The sequence below is a fragment of the Loxodonta africana genome, chromosome 4 (genome assembly GCF_030014295.1).
Source record: "Loxodonta africana isolate mLoxAfr1 chromosome 4, mLoxAfr1.hap2, whole genome shotgun sequence".
NCBI classification, from domain to species: domain Eukaryota; kingdom Metazoa; phylum Chordata; class Mammalia; order Proboscidea; family Elephantidae; genus Loxodonta; species Loxodonta africana.
In genome coordinates, this window is record NC_087345.1 from 32668534 (window position 1) to 32680202 (window position 11669).

Genomic DNA, 11669 nt, shown 5'->3' on the forward strand with positions numbered 1-11669 from the left:
TCTCACGGGCCACACGGCCTCTGGGGCTGGGGCTGCTTCTCTCTGTGCCAACATGCTCCCTGTTTATACGTGATTTTTTATTTCCTCATGAAATCAGCTTGTCCAAGGCCATCCTGACCATTGCCCAGACTCTCTCTGGCCTCTTTCCACATTGTAATGTTCACTTTACTTCTAATTTTGAGCCGCTAATAGGTCTCCAGTTTCCCAACTCCAAATTTTCAAGAGAGGAATCTGCTTAGTCCAGCTCATCTTTTCAAGCAGTGTTGTGAGTCATAGATTGCCTGGTAGATAGATTATGGGTTGTCTGCCCTTGAATCAGGAGTTGAACCAACCCTGGAGCAATTAGCTGAGGGCAGAAAGAGTCAAGGAATGTACCAACATGGCCATTTAGACCACGAGGAATTCAGGCAGTTACATTCCCTTAGTAGGAACAGGCAATAACGGCCCTCTCCAGGGCTGCTGGTCCTGAATTCCCCTCTACTTTGTCCTGTAGCTGCCTAAATTCTAGAAGTGACACAAAGCATCTAATCTAAGGCATCTACTTTTCTTATCTGTAAATTGAAAAAAAAACTCAACTTATCAAGCTTTTAAGGTCCCTAGATGGCAGTTTGTGACTGGCTACTAACTGAAAGGCTGGCAGTTTGAACCCACCCAGCAGCACTATAGAAGAAAGGCCTGGTTACCTGCTTCATAAAGGATTACAGCCAAAAAAATCCTATGGAGTATTTCTAACACTTGAGGTCACCATGAGTCACAATTGGCTCAACTGCAACAGGTTTGGTTTTTGGTTTTCTTCTGTGGATTTATTAGGATTAAATGAAATTGTGTTAAGTATCTAATACCTAGCACATAGTGCTGAGTAAATAGTAGCTATTTTTTTTTTATTACTGCTCAGTCCCTAAAGTTTCTAAAGTAGAAACTAGAAAGTCTCTCAAGTAGCTAAGAGCAGTTTGAGGGATTATTCTCTATCCCTGCCACTTCCTACCTCTGTGACCTTGGGCAGGATATTTTAATTGCTCTGTGCTTGTTTGTCTGTTAAATGAGGCTAAGAATTATCTACTTTCAGACAGTGATGACAGAAAATAATCACCTCAGCACAATCAATGGTTATAACAGTAGTAAAACCAAAAAACCAAGCCCGTTGCCATTGATTCCGACTCACAGTTGACTCAATAGGTACTCAAATTACCAGAGTTGGTGGCTTAAAATGACAAATTGATTGTCTCAGTGCTGGAGGCTAGAACTTATTGTGCCAGCAGACCCATCCTCTCTCCAAAGGCTCGAAGGAAAGATCCTTTTGTGCCTCTCCCAGCTTCCGGTATTTCCAGGTGTTCCTTGGATTGCAGCTGCAGCGTAACTCCATCTCTCTGTCCCTCCTCATACGCTATCTTCACCGTATGTCTCTTTTCCTCTTTAAAAAAGACACCACTTCTATTGGATTAGGATCCACCCTACTCCAGTATGATCACCTAGTATCTTCAAAGACCTGTTTCCAAACAAGGTCCCAGCATAGGTACTGGGGGTTAGGACTTCAACATATATTTTAGGGGAATGTAATTCAACCCATAATTGGCGAGCAACAACAAGGTCAAATATAAAGGAAATACAGGTACACATTTGAAAAGGTCAGTTATTCCTTCATAAGCTTTTTAATTTTTAGAATGTGTTATGGATTGAACTGTGTCCCTCAAAAATGTGTCAAAAATCCTAACCCTTCAAACCTGTGGTTATAATCTTATTTGGGAATGCGTTTTGTTTTGTGAGGCATTAGTGTAGGCTGTTTCTTAAATCAGTCTGATATAAAAACAGCAAATTAAACAAGCAAACACAAACTAAGATACACGCCACATGATCACCAAGCAACCTAGGAATAGAAGCTGCAAACAGACAAGGACCTTCCCCTAGAGCCTAAATGAGCAAAAAAGCCTTTAAGATGACCCCAAAGCTATTATTTGACTGCAAATTCATGAGAATGAGCCAGAAGCATCCAGGAGGTGTACTCCTGAATTCCTGACCCACAGAAAGCATAACATTAAGATACTGTATTAAGCCAGTAAGTTTTAGATGACTTGTTATACAGCAACAACTAATCCACACTGGTGATGCTAATTACCACAGCCACCACTTGCCTGGGCTCAGAAAACTGCCACTCTACCTTTAACATTTTGGCCTATTATTTGTACCCACAACCTTCCTTTCTCCTTACAGCACAGGAAAAGTAAGGCCAGAACAATTAAACAAGACAAAGCAGTGACGATTTGATGTTAACATGCAACTAGATGCATCTGGCTTTTATAAAATTTCACTCACTTAGGAGTCTGTGGGTGGTACAAACGGTTAAAGCACTTGACTGCTAGCTGAAAGGTTGGCAGTTCAAACCACCCCTGCCAAGGGGCCTCCAAAAACAGGCTTAGCAATCTGCTTCCAAAAGGTCACAGCTTTGAAAATCCTATGAAGCAGTTCTACTCTGCACATATGGAGCCGCCATGAGTGAAAACCTACTCCATAACAAGCAACATAATAAGGGTTTGCTATGAGAATATTTCTTGCCTGGGTTACCTTCAAGGTTTTTTCCTGGGGCCCCGTGTGGTATACTTTATGTAGGAACTGTCAACCCTACCCAGATACTATACTCAAACGCCTCAAAACGTAATCAAACTTGGAAAATAACTATATTGTAGATTAGGCTTGTTTAGTTAACAAAAAATACGGAAAACCTAAATACTTTCCAGGAGCTCTTAAAACATCAGTTTGGGCTTAACCCTACAACTAAATCTCAGATGCCTGAATATAACAGAAGTGTTGCTTCCCCAGTGGTGATCACTGAGTTATCAAGCAGGTACATATTCTTAAAAATTAAACTGAAAATAAAGTTTACAGTAAATTTTCCATAATAAAGGAACTCAGATTTGTCTCAAGAGAATTAGGTTACCTGAAATGTTTTCTAGCTATTGATTGTTTTGGTCTCTTTAAGAATCATCATTTTAATAATCAGCCTTTATAAATAGGTTGCCTTTACAAATAAGGATTAGTAAACTCATTTAAGATTAATCAAAAAAAAAGCATATGCTGCAAAAAATCAGATTATACACTGCAATTACTTGTCAAAATATAAGTGCAAATGAGTATCCATATTTAAATTTAACTACAATTAAAATCAAGTGTTTTAAAACTTAGGGCATACTTCCTAGAAATACAGAACTCTCAAGTGACAAAATCTGAAGCACGGTAATTTATAAAACGGGATCGGAAAGTTCAACCAACAGTGGCTAGTTTGCATTTCTTCTTTGAGATTTTAATTTACTTAACTCTTTCTAACTATGTTAGAAGAAAATCTAAATCTAAAAACTAGTTTTTCAAATAATTATCAACTCACAAACAAATCATCAATAGCTGGGTTTATTTCAACAGTAAATCTGAAACTCTTGCCTTAGGCAAGGGTACTACCAGTAATTATATCAGGAACAATTTCCTACACTGTCAAATATATAAAAGTTTCTTTTGACTTTCCTCAACATGGATCAGCAAGCAGATTCAGTCCACATTTGCTCTGATCTATCTACTGAGTTAACCCGAGCTTCTTCTTCAGAGACTCTGGCATCTCAGGGGGAGGTGGACGAGGAAGTCTGAAGTAGACCTTCACGGAGTCATAGATGAACCACTGTAGTGCAGTCAGAGTGCCAATCATGATGATACGGGCAAAGAGTCCCTTCCACACACCTGGTTGAAGTATGAAATAAGAATGAAAAACCCCAATATACCCAAAAGTGTTGCTCTTTAAAGGAAAAAAATAAATCCTACCTTTAAATCCAAGTCTCTTGAGGACCTGAGAAGCACTGCTACCTTTCTCTTTATTCAACACTGATACCACAGAATCAGCAGGGTGAGAAACAATTGCACAAAAAACTCCGGCTGAAAAAAATCAAGATAAACAATGCAATACAGAGTCAGTTAAAACACAAAGACACACATTATCCAATTCACATGATAGTCGTCAACCTTTTTCATGATTTCACATAATAAAATTTTCTTTTGGTTCTTAAAAAAAAAAAAAACCACATTTCGAGTGAGACCAGTAAGGCTATAAAGCAGTCTACCCTGACTTAAAAGGAAGATACTTTAAAAGTTTTTATATTCAGATTTTAGTTGCCACTTCCTCTTAAGACTGTTCTTGAAAAACTTAAAAAAAAAAAAAAAAACAGATGGTGCAGCAGAGAATTTCCGAATTCAGGAAAGAAACTGGAAGATCTGGTGGTTGTGGAGATTAATACATTCCCAAGACTAATCATGACATGGAAACTATGAAATAATCCTTTTAGGAACTAATACTTTGGGAAGTATTTATGAATCCTGAAGGGCATATGAAATGTTATGAGATTAAAAAAAATTTTTTTCATTGAAATATTTCCCCCCTCACATAAAAGAGGCCAATAATACAAATGATTATTTGTCCTTAATTTCACAGATAATTGTGTTCTAAATAATACATACCTATATAACCTGCCACAAATGTTACAACAAGCTGTTCTGGCTTTGAACATTCACTTCGGGGCTTGGGAACCACAAATTTATACAATGCTTCAACAGTACGTTCAAAGCAGGCAAATTTCATCATGGTGTATGGGATCTGTCTCATCCAGAGAGGAGCAACCCCCTTGTAGAATCTAGAAAATCAGGAGACTTCATTTTACACAGTTGCATATATTCATCTAGCAGAGATTTTCATCAACATTAACAGAACTGTCCGCACACCAGTCAAGTCCTGATAGTAAAAAATGGCAGCATAACTGCAGGTCATTTCTATCAGAACCTACGACTAACATGCAGGTATATTAATCTCACATGCCAATGACTCAAGCACCTTTGACTATACAACCAAAAAAGTTGCTGGATGTTTCTCTGACTGGAACTACGAGAAACAAGAAGTTACAAGTAGAACTCAGTTCGAGATTGGCATCCACAAAGGTGGATCTAAGGAAGCATGTTGCGGCTTGATTCATGCAAATTCTTATCACATACATCAAATGAATTCTTACAAGCCATCCAAAAAGTTAACAGTAAATGTTTAGGTCAAACACTGTTAAGTACAGGTTGCAAATATCAAGTCATTTGTAGACTGTCAAATGGTTCTTTGGTGTAAAGAAAATGCTTATTTGAGGGCCAAGCAATGAACTCACTTCTAAGAGGACATAATATACACAGGGAAACCCAGCGGTATAAGGGTTAAGAGCTACAACTGCTAACCAAAAGGTCAGCAGTTCAAATCCACCAGGCGCTCCTTGGAAACCCTATGGGGCAGTTCCACCCTGTCCTGTAGGGTCGCTATGAGTCAGAATCCACTCAAAGGCAACAGGTTTTCTGGTTCATATACACATTAAAAAAAAGAAAATTTTATCTTCTTGTCCGACTGTATCTAATAAAAGTTACAGCCACCACTAGATCTATCTGCTCAAGTTAGGTCCTGGATGTGTTTTACATATACACCACCTACTAAACAGATACTATATACGAGACCGCATCAATTTAATTTAGCTTGAAATGTATCAGTGAACAAATTAGAGATCCTTGCTCCTATGGAACTTACATCCTATGTAAGGGGAAACAGACATTGAACAACATAATAGTTAAAAAAAGTTTGGCAACTTAATGCTACTGCAAGAAATTAAGTTCCTCAACACTGGAAAATTATTTTTATACTACAAATTCAGGCAAGTGTTTCACTCACGCTTTTAAGCCTTCTTCCTTATACATTTTGGGGGCCGCATCTCTCAAAGTGTTGGCATAGCCTGGTTGGGTTTGAATTCGAACCTTAGTAGCTTCCATAGGAGCCAGGGCTATGTCGGCAAAGAATTCAGCGCTGGCAGAGGCAGCCAGATAGAGAGATGTGCGCCAAAGATAGGCATTCTCCTAAAACGAAAAACACGGGGAAGAACGCGAATGGCTTTTACATCGGCTGTTTTCAATCTGACTTTAAGTGACGGGTCTAGAAAACAAGTTTCGGACAAATTTTAAAAGTATTTACTACACAGTCCACAAAGGTAACACACAAGACTAAATATATGCTATTTCTTACATACTACAATGTGAGTTTGTTTTGTTTTTAATCTAGGTTCCAAGTATACCTAGCACTGGAACTACATGAAGGACTGCCAGAGCCCTTCTCTTTAAAAAACCTAAAATCTGACTTATTTGGAAAGCAGAATAAAAAGAGCACGGAAATTTAATGAAATACATTTTTTCATGCTGTCTCTGATGAAAACAGCCTCATGAGGACAAGGTTGCCCCCAGTTAGCTATGAAAATGGCCCGAAATTCTGAGGAGAGGTGAGCAACTATGAATGACAAAACATTCATCAAAAGAGACAAATCGCATGTGCTGCTGGAGAAAAATGAGACCTATGATTTGGGCAAAAATGAACCAGCAAAGGCTCGGGCATTCTGCTAACTATTATTGCAAAATGCATTGTGACATGTTCTATGCGGTCTCTGAGGCTGCCACTCTTGACTCTCTTAAGTGTTTGTGTCCTTCCAGTATGCATTTCTGACCATCCATTTTGGGGGAGCTTCCTTGCAGAGGAAAGAGGGTGTTAAATTTTAGAAACATTTATCTTGATGATTAAGGAAGACAATTAAACAATGATGTGACTAATTTTATATCATTTTTTTAAAAAAAGCCTCACGATTTGAGGCATGTTATTCACCCTGTCTGGGACCATTTCCTCAGTTTTAAAACAAGGTGGCCCAGACAAAATCAAAAATCTTTTATGGTACTGAAAATTTAATGCTTAGGACTTTCAATTTCAAATTAAATTACGCACCTCTCCAAGCACGTTACTATACAATACTTTGAAGACTTCATAAAACCCAAACTTGCAAAGCCCCTGCAGAGAGTAGCCAATGAAAGTTGGAGCCCATCCTTTAGCCAAACCACGAAAACCATCCTCTTTAAGTGTAACTGAGAATCCATTAAATATGCCTTTGTACTTCTGGGGATCCACCTTTATTTAAAAAAAGAAAAAAAAAAGTTTAATGTATCAGTAAGCTATTACTTCTCATAAACATTTAATTTGCTAGTTATCGACTGTAATTTTTCCTTTTGGTTCTAAAATAAACCAGTAACTACAAAAGGTAAATAAATACAAGTTTACTGAATGATATCAGCTTAATGTCTATAATTATCTCTGTAAAAGATAACTCCTTGTACATTAAAGTCTAGCTATGAGTCATACTTATGTCTCGGAGAGATACTTAAAAACTATACCCACTGCTGTCGAGTTGATTCAGACTCACAGCAACCCTATAGGACATGGTAGAACTGCCCCATAAGGTTTCCAAGGCTTTAATCTTTGCCACTAGGGCTCCAGAGATACTTAAAAGGGCAAAATTCCTACAAATACACATACTAAAACCGATTCTTAAGAAATTTCCCATCACCCATTTTTTTCTACCACTTAAAAAAATTAATCTTAAAGCTACTGCCTAAATAATAGATCAAGTCTATATTCCTGATACATGCTAGTCCATTAAGCAGATTACACTATAAAATTTTCTGAATTTAAAACAGTCAAACTAAATACAAGGTAAAAAAAGATACATCAACACAATGAGAATCTGCCTTTTGACTAAAATTCACTTCAAGAGACATGCGTAATACGTTAAGAAATTTTAGACAAAGTGTACTTTATATCCATTCTATTAACTAATGGAAGAAAAACAAAATCTTATGTCACTATTTCTGCCAGTTCTAAAAGGGCTGGTATACATCACCTTCCTCTCCCTCCTAATATTTCACCTTCCTTTCTCTTTTAGGTAAGTGGACTTCTAATCCTGTTTGGGACAAATAAATTTTTGATGTTTGATTATTTTTGTTTCAATAATCCTAATTAAAGATACTCATGTTGTAAAAAACTGTTATATAAATAAACATAACAGGCTCTCCCCACAAAATTTTCATACTAAGATATCAAGATTATTTTTTCAAATACTTACATAGTGCTCTCTGCCTTCGTCTTATCAATACATAAGAGACATGAAGTTACTTCACATAAATCCACAAAGACTAATTAATTACCCACCCTGACTGTTTCAGGCATAAAGAACCAGATAAACATTGAAGATGAATTCTGGCCAGAAGTGAGCCACTCAAGGAACCGTTTATAGCCAAAGCCTGAGAGAAAACAATCTACCCACATGTCGCAAGTTCAAGAAATTCGAGTTTGCTCTTTCTGAAGTTCCAAGCAATTGTTTTGTCTTCAAATTCTTATTTTTTTAAAGCCCTTTAAGATTACTTGGAATCAGGTCACATATGAAAGATAATAAAATTTTGATGGTGTCATCTCAATACAAACCTGCATACGGCATTTCACTAAATCCAGAGGAACGACAGCAGTGTGTGTCAGACCACAACTTAAGACCCCACCAAAGCCACACAGTGCATAAAACTTCATGGAGCCATATTCACAACTGTACTCTGCAGTAAAGACAAGACACACCATGCGTTTTAATGTAAAACTCATGTTACTGGTCATCAACTTACCTCCTGGACAGTTAGGCTTCCACACAGCTTGTTAGTAGATGACTACATCTTACGCCTTACCAGCCATGCTTCAAAAATATGCTTTAGTCCAACATGCAAAACAAACCTGCATTCTGCATTTAACCAGATCTAGAGGAACCAGTGCTGTATGTGTTGTGCCACAGCTAATAATTCCTCCAAGTCCACAAAGGATAAAGAATCTGCCAGATGCATAATCACAGCTATACTGCTCTGTTTGATTGAAAGAAAAAAAAAAAATCAAGTAAGTTTTTCTTTAAGATGACTCAGGCCACGATATGGGACTAAGAAAAGTTTCCCTGTGAAATAGTACTATCACAGCTGAGCAGCCTTGGCCTCCTTTTACAGTTAATCTAGTGGAAATAACAAGAAATACTCCAACAAAATCAAAACAATTATTTAAAGACTGTGAGAGGTACCTGTATCTTGATACTAGCTACCTGTTATTTACTAAACATTGGTTCAAGAAAAAAAAAATTTCTACATTAATGTCATTTACAGTAAAATTAAAACCAAACTTCAAAATATCAACCACTGATAAGAACACGGGAAACCCTGGTGGCGTAGCGGTCCCGCTACGGCTGCTAACCAAAAGGTCAGCAGTTCGAATCCATCAGGCGCTCCTTGGAAACTCTACAGGGCAGTTCTGTTCTGTTCCTATAGGGTCACTATGAGTCAGAATCGACTCAATGGCCCCGGGTTTGGTGTTTTGGTTTTTTTGGTAAGAACACACTTCAGTGCACAAATCAAACTAAGAAAGAGCACCCTAACATGTAAAAGGTTACAAACAACTTCAAAGTTTACCCCGCCACCAATCAATACTATCCCCACTTATAGATTTCTGTAGCATTAAACTAGGTACTGGTAGTCCCCCGACTTCTGAGGGGTTTCCATTCTGTTTAGGTAATCTCTTGAGATTAAGTCAGATACCTCATTTTAAAAAATATTTTTAGTTTTCATTATTATTGCCTTTTATCAGTACCTTTATAAATCCAATCTTTGTCTTTAGCAGTTGGAAACATTATTTAAAGATTTACAGATATTATTTCAACTTGTAAGTAGGACATTTGCTAATGATAAGCTGTACAAAAAAAAAAGATGGTGGGTAAGTACGTATTGTCACAACTCGAATACAAGGTTAAGTAGGAGAACTATCTGTATACACAGATTTCTGTAGTCAAATAAATACATCAAATAATCTCACAAATGATGTTAGCTTTAACTTTTTTAACTGAAGGGTGGAATGATGGTGTAAGGATTTGCTACTCACACTAAAAGCAGAACAGAAACACATGCATGATTTTTTTTAAAAAGCCTTTAGGTTTTACAGGCACAATGTAGATACCAGTCTCATGACTCCTACAATTCGGCTTTCACATTTTTCTGTACATACTCTCTCCACTGGGACTTAAAAACACACACAATTAGGTTAAAGCTGGGCTCAATCCCCGGAATCCCGAAGGCCAAAGGAATGCCTACCAATAATTATCCCCTTTCTGTAGCCTACCTGAGGCTTCAAGTTGCCTCTTCCACCAACAGCAATGAAAACTTAAAGCTACCCAAGTATCTCTTGTGTCAACTAATACCACACTTAAGAATTACTTGGGAATACTTAAGGTAAGGAAAGGCAATATTTAAAAAAAAAAAACAATTAGCACCAAATTAAGGAACAGATAAGCTACAGGTGACCACCGGTTAAGGCGACTACTCAATACGCCTCTCTACCTTGACTTTACCTCGAGGGCGTGGAGGTCACGGTTGACGCTGGGCCTAGGCCCTTCCACGCCCTTGAGGGAAGGCCAAGGATCGGACAACCAGCCTAGAAGGTAAAAGGAAGACACCCCAGGACAGGCAACTGAGCGACTTCCTGCGGTTCAGCGGACAGGCGCGTCCCTCCCTATCCTCCAAGTCAGGCCCAGGCCTCGAAAGCACAGCGGGCCGCGAGTAGGAAAAGAGACTGTATTAGAGCAGACTCTGATCTCACCTTCCACAGCGGCAGCTGCCAGGTTGCGGGAGCGGCGGGGTGGGCCTGGGGGCCCGGCGGGGCTGCTGCGTGGGTCCGAGAGGCCATCGTGCACCAGCTGCAAGTGCGGCGCGTTGAAGGGGTTAGCCCGTGCCAGGTGGGCCACGGACGAGAACATCTTTCTAGGGGAAAAAGGAGCGGCGGTCGGAGGAAAAAGAGGGGGTCGGTCAAGCCGGACAATGTCACCGGCGCCCTGGGACCCCGATCGGGGCCTTCTCCTCCCCCCTTCGCGCCCTTGAGGAGGTCACGGCACCTCCCCAACTTACGCCGCACCCGAGTGGGCCTATAGCCAAGACAGTAGTCCCACAGGGGATATGCGCTCCGCTCCCCGCAGCTGCAGTGGAAAAGCCGGCTCACACTTACTCCCTAAGATGGCGAACACCAGTCCGCACGCCCCGAAAAGCTGCAGCTCACAGAGGCCGAACGTCCTCCCAGCCCTTAGATCTGTGCCCTTCGCGCGCCGTCAGCGTGACGCACGCAGGGCGTCCACTACAGGCACTCGGTGCCCATTGGCGGAGAGGAGCCCCGAGACCGTTTCGTCATCGCGTTCTCCTAGGAACCTTTTCTCCGCCCCCGCCCTCTTCAGCCCTTCCGGCCCGGCTTCTGCGCCGGAGAATTCGTTCTGCGCAGGCGCGCATTGCGGGTTGGGTGTTTGAGATATGGGGTTCACGCTCGTGACTCGTGCTCATTGTCGGTTCACCTTCAGGCGTCTCTCCTTGACTCCGAGATTTACGTTATTTTCATTTAAGTGCGTTCTATTTTTTTAGTATACGGTAGTCACTTAAAAAGAAGAAGAGAAGAGACTAATGATTGATATATTATTATGTAGTTGTTGTGGTTAGAGAACCCCACTGCAGAATTTTGTGTCACAAATTCTAACAGAGTTTTTTTGTTTGTTTGCTTTTGTTTTTTTGTAAAGTAGGTTCCATTCGGAAACTCTGGTGGTGTAGCGGTTAAGAGCTACTACTGCTAACCAAAAGGTCGGCAGTTCAAGTCCACCAGGCGCTCCTTGGAAACTCAATGGGGCAGTTCAACTCTGTCGAATAGGGTCGCCATGAGTAGGAATCCACTCGAAGGCGACGGGTAACCAACC

At 39.9% G+C, this 11669-nt stretch overlaps 1 protein-coding gene and 1 non-coding gene across 4 annotated transcripts; both read right to left on the reverse strand.

The window, feature by feature from the left end:
- Positions 1-3383: 3383 nt before the first annotated feature.
- Positions 3384-11055, reverse strand: SLC25A3 (solute carrier family 25 member 3). Of its 3 annotated transcripts, none has more exons than XM_064283696.1 (8): positions 10940-11055; positions 10538-10698; positions 8348-8469; positions 6818-6997; positions 5726-5907; positions 4492-4664; positions 3802-3912; positions 3384-3720 (listed from the first exon to the last, which is right to left on the reverse strand). In XM_064283696.1, the coding sequence occupies exons 2-8, from the start codon at positions 10692-10694 to the stop codon at positions 3560-3562; spliced, it is 1086 nt and encodes a 361-aa protein (XP_064139766.1). In that variant the 5' UTR covers positions 10695-10698; positions 10940-11055; the 3' UTR covers positions 3384-3559. The 3 variants fall into 3 exon arrangements, with proteins under 3 accessions (XP_064139766.1, XP_064139765.1, XP_064139767.1); XM_064283695.1 differs by having other exon boundaries at positions 10843-10986; XM_064283697.1 differs by lacking the exon at positions 8348-8469 and adding an exon at positions 8642-8766 and having other exon boundaries at positions 10538-10991.
- Positions 4740-4986, reverse strand: LOC111748495 (small nucleolar RNA SNORA53). The gene has a single exon (XR_002784210.1). It is a non-coding gene; the product is annotated as a small nucleolar RNA SNORA53 (small nucleolar RNA).
- Positions 11056-11669: the final 614 nt, after the last annotated feature.